General features: G+C 51.1%; 3 protein-coding genes across 4 annotated transcripts; 1 reads left to right on the top strand and 2 right to left on the bottom strand.

Moving 5' to 3' along the window:
* Positions 1-4,799: 4,799 nt before the first annotated feature.
* Positions 4,800-8,334, top strand: LOC112874460 (protein IQ-DOMAIN 14-like). Of its 2 annotated transcripts, none has more exons than XM_025937783.1 (5): positions 4,800-5,028; positions 5,516-5,691; positions 5,802-6,098; positions 6,308-6,550; positions 7,249-8,334. In XM_025937783.1, exons 2-5 carry the CDS (start codon positions 5,599-5,601, stop codon positions 8,074-8,076), a joined length of 1,461 nt encoding a protein of 486 aa, XP_025793568.1. In that variant the 5' UTR covers positions 4,800-5,028; positions 5,516-5,598; the 3' UTR covers positions 8,077-8,334. The 2 variants fall into 2 exon arrangements, with proteins under 2 accessions (XP_025793568.1, XP_025793567.1); XM_025937782.1 differs by having other exon boundaries at positions 5,799-6,098.
* An 87-nt stretch (positions 8,335-8,421) lies between these two features.
* On the bottom strand, positions 8,422-11,432 carry LOC112874463 (probable diphthine methyl ester synthase). The gene is made up of 6 exons (XM_025937787.1): positions 11,011-11,432; positions 10,776-10,900; positions 9,949-10,178; positions 9,482-9,521; positions 8,901-8,992; positions 8,422-8,775 (listed from the first exon to the last, which is right to left on the bottom strand). The coding sequence occupies exons 1-6, from the start codon at positions 11,158-11,160 to the stop codon at positions 8,594-8,596; spliced, it is 819 nt and encodes a 272-aa protein (XP_025793572.1). The 5' UTR covers positions 11,161-11,432; the 3' UTR covers positions 8,422-8,593.
* A 129-nt stretch (positions 11,433-11,561) lies between these two features.
* LOC112874462 (probable diphthine methyl ester synthase) lies at positions 11,562-13,840 on the bottom strand. Its single transcript, XM_025937786.1, has 6 exons — positions 13,561-13,840; positions 13,272-13,399; positions 12,850-13,097; positions 12,305-12,347; positions 11,963-12,054; positions 11,562-11,881 (listed from the first exon to the last, which is right to left on the bottom strand). The coding sequence occupies exons 1-6, from the start codon at positions 13,717-13,719 to the stop codon at positions 11,688-11,690; spliced, it is 864 nt and encodes a 287-aa protein (XP_025793571.1). The 5' UTR covers positions 13,720-13,840; the 3' UTR covers positions 11,562-11,687.
* Between the last annotated feature and the right edge of the window lie 29 nt (positions 13,841-13,869).

Here is a 13,869-nt window from a genome sequence, read left to right as displayed (position 1 = left end):
AGTCTGGTTCATCATTTTCCATCATGGTTTTCTTAAACTCAATTCACTAAGATTAGCAAATTGAAAAGGACTTGTCAAGAATTAAGCCCTCGCTCTTAGTTTCAACAACTAGTGATTGGCATCATAAACGTAACTATGGCATACATTTAAATTTATATTAAGATTTATATACAGTAGGGTACAGTAGTAAGCTAACTAAGTAGGTATTTACAAAATTGTGGAGAGGAAGACAACGGTAGAGAGATCCAGGCAGCACTTTTTTTAAAAAGAAATATTCACCGGCATTAGTAAGCTTTAAACCAACACTAAAAAAATATTCTAGCCCTAACCAAAGGGTTTGCCTACACCAAAAGAAACTACATTGTAGAATCCTATAGAACCTATATTCTCAGTTACGCGGCAAAAAGAAAGAAAAAGTAGGATGTGGCAGATGGTACCAAAAGTTGTTTCATCATTTTAGCATTTTTAGCTATTCACTATGCATTTTACCATTTTTAGGCAGCAAACAATTATTTAAATTGAAACAGGTGCAAAGACATGTAAGCTTTGATCTTAAGCTACATATCTAGCAATTACTTGAGCTGAGGAATCAAACAAAAATTAGATCTACCATTTTTAGAGCATATTAATTAGTATTCGTTTGATGCAGCCTTATCGATTGGCCTCGCTGATGGCGTCTCTGCGCACGTAGTGTCTATATTGTCGTATTACATGTGTCTCTTTATCTTATTTTGTGGAAATTAAAATAATTATAAATATAGTGGTTCGTTACGATCGGGTGGCTACGAGGATCGCTGAGAATCGAGCTAAAAGGTAAGAGATGCAATATTTTGAAGGTTGCAGGGTTTGAACATAAAATTATAAAATTAGTATTTGAGACACACGCGTGGACTGCGAGGTTAATTTTTATAAAGTTTAGGGCTCAAAGGACCGCGGGTTGGTTCTCATAAAAGAAGAGGGTTTGTAAAGTGTCTGAGATAAACTCTTCTAGCTGTTGGATCGGGTGACGGAACGGTCGGAGATTTTTGGCCGACGTGGCCTGTCTTGCCGGCCGCCGAACCCGCCCCGATTGTTAGCAGTAGATTGGGCCCGCGTTGTTCCCTGGTACACCGATAAATAAATTGCTAACCGGCGAGAGCTGAAATCCGAATGTAAAAGGAAAAAATTGTTGGCGAAGTTCATGCAACTGGGCCGTCACAATTCTAGTTTCCCGGGAGTTTCTGTATTTCTTTTTCTCTCTTGGGCCAAAAGTGGCTCCTCTCTTTTCACTCAACAACACACACGATTCCGAGCGTTCGTACTATGGGCCGGCCCAAGTTATCATCATGCGTGGCAGCGTGGGCAGACACGAATTACGAATAGCAATTAGCAAGCAGCATTCCAGACTCAGTGGCAGCAGAACAACTTCTTTTTAGGGCATGGAAGAAGAAGCATCTGCGCATCTAAACTTCTTTTTAGGCTCATCTAAACATCCGATCTTGAGAGCAGAGCTTAGCTGGCACTTCCAAAGTGTCCTTCACGGGATAATCTGATCAGAAGAGCATGGCAATACTCCCATCTCGGCAAGGATTGCAACCTCCCAGCAAATTAAGCAACCATGAAAAGGGTACGAAGTGGTCGTTGCTAGCTGAGTAGCAAGAAATTAAGCATCCGGTTTGCTAGCCGGTCTTATTAGCAGGTAGGTATTGGTGGTTAAGCAAAATTTTAGGTAACAATAGAGACGTCACTGGTACAATCAAACCTCGTTAAAGTATTATTTAGCCATGTGACCTCTATCTTTGCTCTTATTTCTAGAGGCTATTTGCAGCAACGCGCGCGACTGCATGCAGTCGCATCAAGGAAGGCTGTCAACCTTCCTTGTCTCCGGTGGCGGCCGCCGCCGGAAACGCCACCCTGCAACCCGCCACAGCCGTCGAGCTATTGCACCTCCATCCTAGTCCTGCCCACCAGTTGTCTACCCGACCGGCCGGCGGCTCCCGCCGCCTCGTCGCGCCACCCACTCAACCTGCCACTGCCGTTGGTCGTCCCTACCACTCCCACCTCCTTCTCTAAGGCCGCCGGCCACCGGAAGCCGCGGCAGTCCCCCTCCCCGAACTCCGGCTGCCGTTGCACAAGGTAGAAGAAGAACAGGAGTTTGGACCGACCTAGCAGTGACGTGGCTCGGCTTCTGCGACTCCTCATCTCACAGTAGCACGCGTGACTCCTAGTATCCGCGTTATTCCTCACAAAAAGGCAACGCACTGGACTTAAACCCGACCTACAGATCCTGCTGGTTTGGTTAGCATTGGCAACCACCTGACCTGAATGGCTCGGAGCAGGACAAAGCATATAGCATCGCTGCGTCCTATGCCGGTGAGACGAGAATTAGCTAGAAACTTTCCGTGAAAATGTGGACAGAGCAACTAATAATCTCACTTTTGTACCAACTTTGTACAATCGACCAAAGGGTTTTTTATTAACTACTGTTTTCCGGAATCATTCAATACGATTGAGATGCATAAGGATTGCGATGTTATGCTTTTGAAACTTTGATTGTTAGTGTGTGTAAAGAATACCCTCTCGGTTCAAGAATACTCCCTCCGTTTTAAAATGTAGATTATTTTAATTTTTTAGTTTATAGATTTTGCTAGTATCTAGACATATCTGGATACATAGCAAATACAATGAATGTAAAATCTCAAAACATCTACATTTTGGAACGGAGGGAGTACAAATCATTCTTTTATCTAGACTTTGGCTATTACAGAATATGTAATCCATAGCTTTAAACCATCAATCATCGTGCAAAAAAAAGCATTTTAGAACACGGATCTAACTCTATATTTTTTTATCAGTTGTTAGTGAAGAACTCAAGATATACATAAAAAACCACTTTCTGAAATGAAATATGCGTGATGCAAGAATTGATTAGCAACACAAAAAATTACACTCTAGACTTTTGAAAAGGAGGTGCACCTTATGCGAACCAAGCACCACTTGGTTTCAAATGTTCAGTACACCGTACAGTTAACGGAGAATAATACCACTGCCCAGTGAAGCTAGATTTCTCAGTTTAGCTCAAAGCCAACCACAGCTGCCCATTGGATCTTGGAGCCAGACAACCTTAATTAACTACCGGAGTAGGTACCGCCTTCAGAAATCAACTCGATTTCATCTACCCACTTCAGTTCACAGTTTCACACTGCACTAACAACAGCCACTGCAGAATGAACCACAACAATTTGGGCGGCAGAATCTTTGGCAGTGACCCCAAGTCCTGAACCACTGGCCGCAGACAGCAGCAGGGGCTGCATGCAACATGTTGTGGGGATGTCTGTAGGAGGCTGTCCACATGCTCACACCACAAGTGGGGTGCATATGCAGGTCTCAGCATGTGCAGAGAGACCTTGCGTTGCATCTCAACAGGGAAGGTGTAAGCCCTCCCGCATGATCTGTGGTGCATGTGTGGGAAATTGGGAATGGTTGGATGGAGCCTTGTTTCTGGACTGGCTACGTGGGCTACCCAACCACTCTGAATGACCCCTATCCTCCATTTCGGCAGTAATCATCACCCAGTAGTACTGCAGATCAGCAGGGCAGCACCTAAATAGTCGAAACAGTGTCACCGTTCTTCGATACCCTATTCCAACCTCAACACTTGATCAGTGGTTAATAGAGGAAGCCTGTGGCAGGGCAATGCAATCTGGCATGGAATCATGTCGGAGCCTGCCTCTCCTCCCTTTCTCCATGTTTCGTTTGTTCAGTTGATCAGTGTTCATCGGAAGAACAGACGAGCGCGTGTGAACGGAGGCTGCTGTGCTGCGGTCATCTGACGATTTCATTTCCCTGTGCCCCGGGTCTCCTGCTCAGTGGAGGAGCAGCATGGCCTGCCACATGGTTGATGGCATTATTGCCTTGCCTGCTCGGGCAGACATGCGCCGTGGCGGATTGGATCTGAAGGCCCAGCTTTGCCTTTGCCCGGTGGAAAGCGAGTCAAATGGGCACTTTCCCTGGACACGGATGGAGCAAATGCCCCTTTTATTAGGGTTGGGGGGCATCCCATCCCAGCCCTGGCCGAAAAGAAAGTAGCGTTGCCGATGCCCTTCTCGCCCTGAATTTTTTCAACAGGGCTAGTCTCGCCGTCCGTCAGATGGAGGAGCAACGATCTTAGTCGAAACACTGCCGATGTTCCATAGATTTACGGAGTATTACTTGTGATAATTATGCTTTGCTCTTCAGTGTTCTGCGATTATGCTTTGGGCTAATCGAGCCGCCGAGTGACGTGCACGGGAGACCCGGGATGGGTGGCGTCCTGCACGAAAGCGAGTGCTGTAGGTTTCTCGGCTTTTGATCAGATCTCCCCATGCAGCGCCACTGCGCCCGCAACGACTTTCAGGTCCTTTTCCTGCCTGCTAGCGCCAATGCTCACTGTCACTGCATTGGCCATTGCCGCCCAAAAGTAGCGACGGAATGATCTCACGAGTCCAAAAAAACCCTTTGAATTCGCTGGAATTCGAAGAGCCCATCGAAATGCTCATTCTGTCGATTCAAACTAGAATTAACTATAGATCATTAATAGGCCGCCTGCATTCTCGTATTCTTTCCCCATACCGTCAGTCAAAGAACAAAGCGGGGCAAACCCACATGCAGGCCAGGCTCATGATGACGACGATGCGATGCGAGCAGGCATGGCGGAAGGCGAAGGGCGCCTCGCGAGGTTGCCCCATCTCGAGGGCGGGCTCCTCTCTCCTCCTCTGCAAACCTGCCGCCCATGTATAAATTGGACAGACGCGAGAGATTCTCGTGTGGATGTGGGGCTATCTATCCCTCGGATGGGAAGCACGGCCTGCTGGCCTCCCACTGGCCTCCCCCGTTCTCCTCTCATCAGACGTGGCGAGATCGAGCGCGACAGCTTGTTGGCTATCTGAGCCTCCTCGCCGGCTCTCCGTGACACTCCGTGTCCTCAGCTGTCCAGCTAGCTCTCCGCGGGAAACCGAGAGCGACGGGGCTCTTGGATCCCCTCGAGACCCGGGAGTCAGGACAATCCAGGTACTCGGTGGGTTTCGGCTTCTTCTTGTCCCGACGGCGAGTTCTTCCTCTTCTGTCGCGTCGCCCAATCCCTCTCGATCCGGGGAGGAGCAGCTTGGATGCAGGGGCGCCAAGTTCCTGCCATGTTTGACTGCTTGCTTGTTCCTTCTGCTTTGTTCAGAGGTGTTCATGGTTCATATTACTGGCGTCCTGCTAGGGCACCAGGCACCAGCGATCCTGAATCCAGTTAGACACTCTTGAATTTTTTTGGTTGGGTTGGGTTTTGGGACAGAAATTCCTTGCCGATTTCTTGATTCGCGCGGGCACGGAGGGTGTGGATTGTGTTCCCGGCAAAGTGCCGTCGTCCTGCCACACTTTCAGTCCATATTTCCGTGGATCTCGCGATTGGGACGTGCGAACCACCGCTTCTTGATTCTCTCTTTTGCGTTCCCTCGCTTTTCTTTTGCATGTCTGGTGGTGCTGATGCCGATGTGCGTCTTTGCTTCAGATAGTCGTCACTCGGTACTCGGTAGACAGAGCGTGGCCACTCTCACGCCGCCGCCACCCCCCCCCCCCCCCCCCCGGGGCGGCATGGAGAAGGAGAAGAGGAGGAGGAGCTGGTTCGAGCGCATCAGGCGGCTCTTCGCCTCCTCCGAGCCCAAGGAGAAACCCAAACCTGACAAGGTTCGATCACGCCTCTTGTGTTAGCCTTTTTTATTTGATCGAGAAAACAAGCTCGTCGATTGGTATCCATGGCAATGGCGGCGCATGATGAATCGTTTCCTGCGCAGAAGGCGAAGAGCAAGCGGTGGCTGCCGGGGAAGCTGAGGACGCAGCAGTCGTTCGCGCTGCCGGCGCCCGCGCCCGCGGACCAGCAGATCAGGCAGGCGGAGGATGAGCAGAGCAAGCACGCCGTGGCCGTCGCGCTCGCCACCGCGGCGGCCGCCGAGGCCGCGGTCGCCGCCGCGCACGCTGCCGCCGAGGTCGTTCGCCTCACCGGCCAGCAGCCGGCGACTCCGACGACCGGGCAGGAGCTGGAGGAGGAGGAGCATGCCGCCGTCTTGATCCAATCGGCGTACCGCGGGTACCTGGTGCGTGCACGCGGCCTGTTTGACATGTTCTTTTTTTTGCGCAACAAACAATGCAAATTCTCATTTTGAAAAATCGATCCGTGTAAAAATTTAGCTTTTTGATCTTGGCGAATTCAGCGCATTTTTCACAATGTGAATTGAACCGCTTTTTGCCATGCTTCTGGTGGTGATGTCACTGACTGACGCTGGGTCGCTCTGTGTGGGTGCAGGCTCGGCGGGCGCTGCGCGCGCTCAAGGGCCTGGTGCGGCTGCAGGCGCTGATCCGCGGGCAGGCGGTGCGGCGCCAGACGGCGGCCACCCTGCGCGGCCTCGAGTCGCTGATGAGGATCCAGGCCCGGCACCGCTCCAGGGCCGGCGGCCCCGACCACCCGGCGGCGCTCGACGGCGCGTACGACGACGACGACGCCTTCCTTCTCCGGCGCGGCCGGGAGCTCTACGCCGCCGCGGTCCACGTAAGTCCATACCTGTCCTGCCCTGCCCTGCGTCGCTGAAGTTCCTCTTCCAGGCGGTTCTCCGTTCTCCGCTGGCCGCCGGAAGCGGCGGGGCCGGTGGCGGCCAACGTGCGAATGATTGGCATCGGCGCATCGCACATGCGCGGCATGTTGGTAGAAGGATTGTCTAGCGGGCGGCTGGCGGCCAGGCAACTAGGCAAGGCCGCATTAGGGAGGGGGATGACCGACTGACTGGTGGCCAATCACGCCGGCGCGTCCCGTCGGCGTGCCGCCCGATGCGCGGGCACGGCACATGCACGTGTGATGTGTGCGATGATTGATGATTCCTCTCGGGGTTGGGGTCAAGGGTAGTAGGCCGTACCGCCGGCCGGGCCGGCCGGGCCGCCTCGTGTCCCGGGACCGGGACCTACCCCCCCGCGTGGGCGCCGCGTACGTGGGTCGCTAGCAGTAGAGCACAGTGCACAGTGAACCAGCGCTGCCTGACCCGTTTCGACGCGTCCGGAGTAGTTCCAGCCGCCGTGCAGGGTGGCAGGTGTGGACCGCGGCCTCGTACTGGGTGCTGGTAGACGCGTGCACAGTGCGACCCGACCGTGTATCGCGGACCGGCCGGCGGCGCCGCAGCCTCGACGCTGCCGCCGGCCCCGCCCGGTCGATTGTAGAGTGGCTGGCAGGCTGACGAGCCGGTCTCTCTGGTGCAGGAGCAGCAGCAGCAGCAGGAGGCGGGCAGCAAGGGGTGGGACAGCAGCATCCTCTCCAAGGATGAGATGCGCGCCGTGACGCGGAGCCGGGAGGAGGCCGCCCTCAAGCGCGTGCGCGCGCTGCAGTACGCCTCGTTGCAGAGCGAGAGGCTGGGCGTGCGGCGGCCGCCGCTGCCCAGGGACGAGGAGGCGGACGCGCTCCACCGGCGCTGGAGCTGGCTCGAGGAGTGGGTCGGCGCGCAGCCCCCCTTCGACAAGGACGTCCCCGTGGCGCACCAGTCGCCCTACAGCAGGGACGACGGCGCCGCCAAGGGCCGCCAGACGCCGGGCCGGGCCGCCGACCAGCTCACCGGTCTCGGCGGCGACGCCGACCGGCTCGGCTGCTCGGCGCGGCGGTCCTTCGTGCGGCCGAGGCGCGCGCCGGCGCGGGCGGGCGACTACTTCTACGAGGACGCCGCGCCGTGCTCGCCGGCGCCGTTCCCGGGGTACATGGCGTCCACGGCCTCCGCGAAGGCCAAGTTCCGGTCCATGAGCACGCCCAAGGAGCGCTCCGCCGGCGCCGACGCCTTCTCCGAGCACTGCTTCCCCTTCGCCGATCGCATGCTCTCGCCAATCCCGTCCATGTCGCCCATCCCCTCCATCGCCAGCGACATGGGCTTCGCCAGGTCCACCAGGCCGCCCGCCGCGCAGAGGTCACCGCGGGTGGCGGCCAAGGGCCCCATGACGCCGGCGCGGTCTCGCTCACGGAGGTCGCCCAGCCACCACAGCTTCGGCTCCGAGGCTGCGCTGCACCAGCTGCAGATGGAGCACTACACCCCAGTCCGGTGAACAAGACTAGAGAGAGTGCCTTCCTTTGTGAGGCCATACACCCATCCATCCAATCCATCGGTGGTTCCCCTCTTTTGTGAAGATACAATTCCCTGCTCCCATTCTTTTCTTTGTTCACCTTTCTTGCCAGAAGGGTTCAAGTATTCAGTAATCGAATGCCACAATGTAACATGAATCACAAACTTAGGTGATCACCACCATGATGTAAGAACGGAAATTATATGAGCAGTCAAAAAGTATTTTGCATTGAGAAGAAAATACAGTCCACCCCCCATGGTTGTTCAATTGTTCTTTGTATGTATCTAAGCAGCAAACTACTAGTGCACACAATTGAAGAGATGGAGCAAACCTGAAAATGTTGTTTGAGCGTAATTCTACATCCACCTGGCTACAAGTTCTCAGATCGAAAACAAAGTGACAAAATGGCTATCGATTGAACAATTTTGACAGGGAAGTGTCCAATGATTCCCTTCATCAATACAAAGTGTCGACACACACGAAAGAATTTCTGAAACTACTACATCTTGTAAAACTCTAGCATCTCTTCTTCCAATGGATGAGTCTCTCCCACTATGATCAGGCAGTGAAGGGGTGGGCCAAAATCAATGTCTAGTAGCTTCTCCATAGGCCCAGCAACAATCTTCTGATCATCACTTCCGAGGCGTGCCACTCCTATGCACAGTGTACTCCTGCCATATGCTGGAAGCAAATGATCTTTGTTAATTAATGGAGCACTAAGGAAAACTACTATATTAGTTTAGCAAGAATAAAAAAGGCCTTCTCAAAGAAAGCCAGCTAAAGAAAAAGAAGTTCAGATATTCTACCAGATCCCCCACGCACTTCCTCCACCTCCAAAAGCTGACTTATAGCGGTGTTTACGGTCATGAATCTTGGTGGTTCATAGACTTTTTTCCCTCTGCAAGTGAACACCAAAAGTAAATATATGAGCAAAAGATGTACTCCCTCCATTCTCTTATGATAGTCCTATTTCACCTTGACACAATGACCAAGGAAAACAACCTTATTTATCATATAATAAATGCAACACGGACTTTAGTTGGTCCTCCAATGTTTTAACTTGGAACTCCTCATTACTAGTGCTATTTATAGCCATAGCCCATGCCAATAGCAAATAGGACTATCATTTGTGAATATTTAAATTTTTGAAATACGACTATCGAAAGAGAATAGAGGGAATATCTATCATCTATCCAATAGAAAAATACCAACCAAACCACAGCTACCAAGGGCCGCTTGCATCTCACCGAACACTGAGCAAGCTTTGAGAGAAGAAATGTATTGACAGAACATTTTCAGTGCCAAACTGATCCTCACTAGGATGCAGTTATGCACTCCAAGGTAATGAGAATGATAATCCAGAGACAGAAAAAGTATGCTATATTACCTGGCTAAAGATTCCCATGTAGGCTCCTTTACACGGATATCTACATTGAACACATTAAATCAGCTATTTTAATAATGATAACACTGAACCAAGCCCTCTAGTTACATGAAAAAGCTATAGCAGTACAAGAAAAAAGGACAAAGTAGCAATTTCCAAGCTTATGTCCAATGCGTGTCATTTTAATCTTATAGAGACAATCAAAACGAACATGATAAGAAAGATCTCGTGCTTTAAATAACACAGATGAGGGACTGAACAAAACTATACCTTAATTTTGTGGCAGTCTGATAGTTTGAGCATTGCTTACAAGTTACAAGAATCAAGATCTAATCACTCATCAGTACATCATGTACTGCGATTTACCTATAAGGCACATTACACATGGCCATAAACTATGATCACTTGCCTATTTTCTTGTTAACAATGAATTAAGATAGCGTTGAGAAGGTCGAGCAAGAATCACAAACCAAGTAGACAAAGCGTGTGCAGCCCAAGCCGGGAATTATTCTGAATCTTCTCGTAGAAGCTATCTGGTCTCCATTCCTCCGTGAAGAATGGTATTGAGATAGTCTCTCCATAGCGGTAAAGTTGCAACCCACAAACTCCAATTGCATTCATGACGGATGCATTGTGAATCACCTTCACTTGTACCCCCATTTTCTTGGCGCGAACAACCAGATCGGTATGTGTAGTTGCCCTGAAAGTCTCATTCAAATGAAAAGCTGAGAAAAAAAGAAATCAACTCACAACACTAACAAAAACTTACAAGCAATCCCAAGCAACTTCCAGCATGCACAATGGCATACCTGTGTTTGTAGAAAAGCATAAAACAAAAAAGTGCTTGCCTACTTGTTCACTGGAACAAAAGTAAGCTTAAATATGTGCACATAAATTTAGCATGTAGAAATATGGAAATGGTATGTTGAACAATAGATTTTAAACCTCAAGGAGATACAACCAACCAACTCTAAGCCTAAAGACATTGAATAATGGCCTGTGACACGTAACTGGGAACACAATTATGGCGTACCGGTGGTCAACCAAAGCACAATCCAACAAGTTTAGACGATATCCATGCATACAAGTCTGCCCAAGAACATCTTGGTACTAACAGTGCTCAGTGTGTGCTCCACCATTGCTATCCTCATGTTCATAAGCGCCAACTCAGAAACAGAACACAAAATTCCATCACGCGTATCCAGAACATTATTTGAGAGATGAGCATGCAACTGCCGCCTACAAACGCTCTAGCACAATCAGCTCAAAAACGAGAAAGAAGCAAAGCAGCAGTTACCCAAACGGGTCGCCGACGACTAGGAAGGCGATGTCGGCATCAGCAGCCTCAAGCAGCACCTGGTCGACGCGCTCCTCCACCATCTCCCGGTCAGCGACCGTGATTTCCTTCCCATACAGCTTCTCCTGGACGAAATACACGAGCGAGCGACGACGTCTGTGAGCAGCAGCTCCCAACAAACCACGGAGGCATCTGATCGAACATGTTGTGTGCGGACGAGAGAAGGGAGGCGCACCAGGTTTGCGAGCGCCGTCGGGTCGAGGCCGAGGGAGAGGAGGGAGGTGTAGGCCTCCATGTAGATCTTGGAGCAGCTGCGCACGGCGTCGAGCCCCCGCACCGTGATGTCGCGCTCGTCGCCGAGGCCGAGCCCTACGATGTAGAGCATGGCGGCGGCGGCGGGTGGCGAAGGGCGGAGCCGCGGGCCGGAGGAGGCAAGCTCACCGTATAGGGCTTTGAACCCAACGAATTGGGAGGAGGAGGCGAGGAGGGTCGGCGAGCGAGGTATCCGGCGGCGTTTGCGCTGCCTTGCTCTGGTGTGCAGCCGGCGGCGGCTCGCGTGTTCGGGGTGGGTTTGCCCGACTATTCAGCGTGGCGTGCTTTCACAGCCCTAACTAAAGCGTTCGAATTCGGGCCGTCGGGATTAGATCCAACGGCTCACGGGAGGGGGATACATTCTCCACCGACTGCAACCGGTGAGCGCCGCCCGGCCATTGCCATTCTCCGGCGAGGCTCCGGAGCACCAAGCAATCAATCATAGAGAACCCAGAGACACAGAAGAAGTTTCACTAAGCGAAAATAAAACTACACCAGATTGAGATGGAACGTTGCAATTTTCCGAAGAGAGAACTTGACTGGAGAAATAATTCGTTTCCACACTAGTAAGTTGAAACAGTGTAGGTTGTAGATCGCTGGCTACGACCTGATCATGTAAAATTCTAGCATCTCTTCTTCCACTGTAGTGGTCTCCCCCACTATGACGAGGCAGTGAGGGGGTGCGCCAAAATCTACATCGACGAGTTTCCTCATAGGGCCAGCGACGATCTTCTCATCATCACTTCCAAGGCGAGCCAGGCCTATGCATAGCGAATCCTCATCATACGCCGGCTCTGTAAAAAAGAAAAACAAGGAGCACACCAAACAGTAAGACCAGTGATCGATAAAGAGGAAAACAGTTTTAGAGAACCTACCTGGTTCCCCACGCATTTCTAACACCTCCAGAAGCTGGCTGATTGCAGTGTTCACGGTCATGAATCTTGGTGGTTCGTACACTTTATTTCCTCTGCAAGTGAAGACCAAATTATATAGAATGAAAACTGAAAAATCTTCCACAAATAGAAACATAGAACTAGACAAATGGCAGTTTCTTGGATCACATATGGTATTGAGTGGGACAAAGTAAGTGCAAGCTAATTTGTTCGTAATGCACAAACTCAGAGAAATGTAGTTGTATACTGTTCGGTAATGAGAACCATAGACAGCAAATAACAATATATGCTAAAAATTCATGTAAAAAGACTATGCGAATTTACCTTCTCAAAGACTCGGATAATATTGGCTCCTTTGCATAAATATCTGCAGTGAATAATTGGTTCGATCAGTGATCCTTTTTTTTCCTTTTGATAATGATAACATTGAACTAGGCACACGTAGCGGGGAAACGTTACAATATAAAAGCATCTCCAAAAGACTCTTTCTATCTTTAGAAATAGAGATTTTGGTTAAAAATTACCCTCCAACAGCCTTTTCAATTGGATGTCTAAATATAGATCTCCTCTGTTCCGGATTTCTCGCTAGCCAAAGATGGAGAGCGAGGATGACTCTCTAGACTACGCACAAGATATAGTAAAACTGTTTGAGAGTACAAAGATATAGAAAATAATTTTTACTCAAATAACTCTCTACGTGACAATTTAGATAATTTAGAGAGTAGATTTTAGAAAGGTTCTTGGAGATGCTCTAGCACAATGAACCAGGCACACATATATTGATGATCACGGTCAACTGCGTATTTTCAGTAATATAATGCTGAGTTACGACACTGCTGAAAAAGCCAAACAAGAAAAGCACAGCGAACCTAGTAGGCAAAGCGTGTGAAGGCCGAGCCAGCGGTTGTTCACAATCGCCTGGTAGAAATGATCTCGCTTGCATGTCTCTGTAAAGAACGGTATGGTGATGGCCTCCCCGTAGCGGTGGAGTTCCAGCCCACAGGCCCCAACGGCGTTCAGGACGGACGCGCTGTCGATCACCTTCACCTCGATCCCCAGCTTCTTGGCTCGAACAACTAGATCAGTGTGTGTGGTCTTGCTGGAGGGCTCGTCGGAACTGAAAATAGGGAGAGAATCAAGAAAGCCAGCCAACTCATTTACCGTACCCAACAATAATAAAAAATTGTACCGTATGCATTTCCCACTTGGATGAAATCCATGGCCGTAATCTGACAGCCAACTCGATCGTCACTTCATCGGCATACAAGGAGCTAAGCATAGTGATCGTTACCCGAAGGGGTGGCCGACGACGAGGAAGGCGATGTCGGCGCCGGTGGCCTCGCGCAGAATCTGGTCGCCGCTCTCTTCCTCCACGATCTCCCGGACGGCGACGGTGACCTCATTCCCGTACAGCATCTCCTGCAAAGCACGAGAAATCAACGGAGGCGTAGTAGTAGTAGTGAGCGGCGGCGCCTTGGCCGGCCCTCGCGTCGACCAAGCCGTTGACAGGCGGCGTCTCTGCCTCCGACAGGAGCAAGCAAGCTAGGATCGGGTCATCGAGAGGAGAAAGTAACACGCACGAGCCTGGCGAGCCTGCTGGAAGGGTCGCCGTCGACGCCAAGGGTGAGGAGGGCGGTGCGGGCCTCCATGTAGACCCTGGCGCAGCGGTGGACGGCGTCGAGCCCCCGCACCGTGACGCCGCGGTCGCCGCCGAGCCCCAGGCCCACGATGTACAGCATCTGCCTTCGCGGCGGCGCGGTTGCTAGCTCTCTCCCTCTTCACCCGCGGTCGGAGTCGTCGGCGTCGGTGAATTCGACGGCTCATATATCCGATCCGATCCGATCCGATGCGATGGAAGAAAAGCTAGAGTCTCGCGCGCGTACGTGTTC

The sequence above is a fragment of the Panicum hallii genome, chromosome 9 (assembly GCF_002211085.1).
Source record: "Panicum hallii strain FIL2 chromosome 9, PHallii_v3.1, whole genome shotgun sequence".
Taxonomy (NCBI): Eukaryota; Viridiplantae; Streptophyta; class Magnoliopsida; order Poales; family Poaceae; genus Panicum; species Panicum hallii.
The sequence above is the reverse complement of the archived record's forward strand: the minus strand, read 5'-3'. Positions and strand labels throughout refer to the sequence as shown.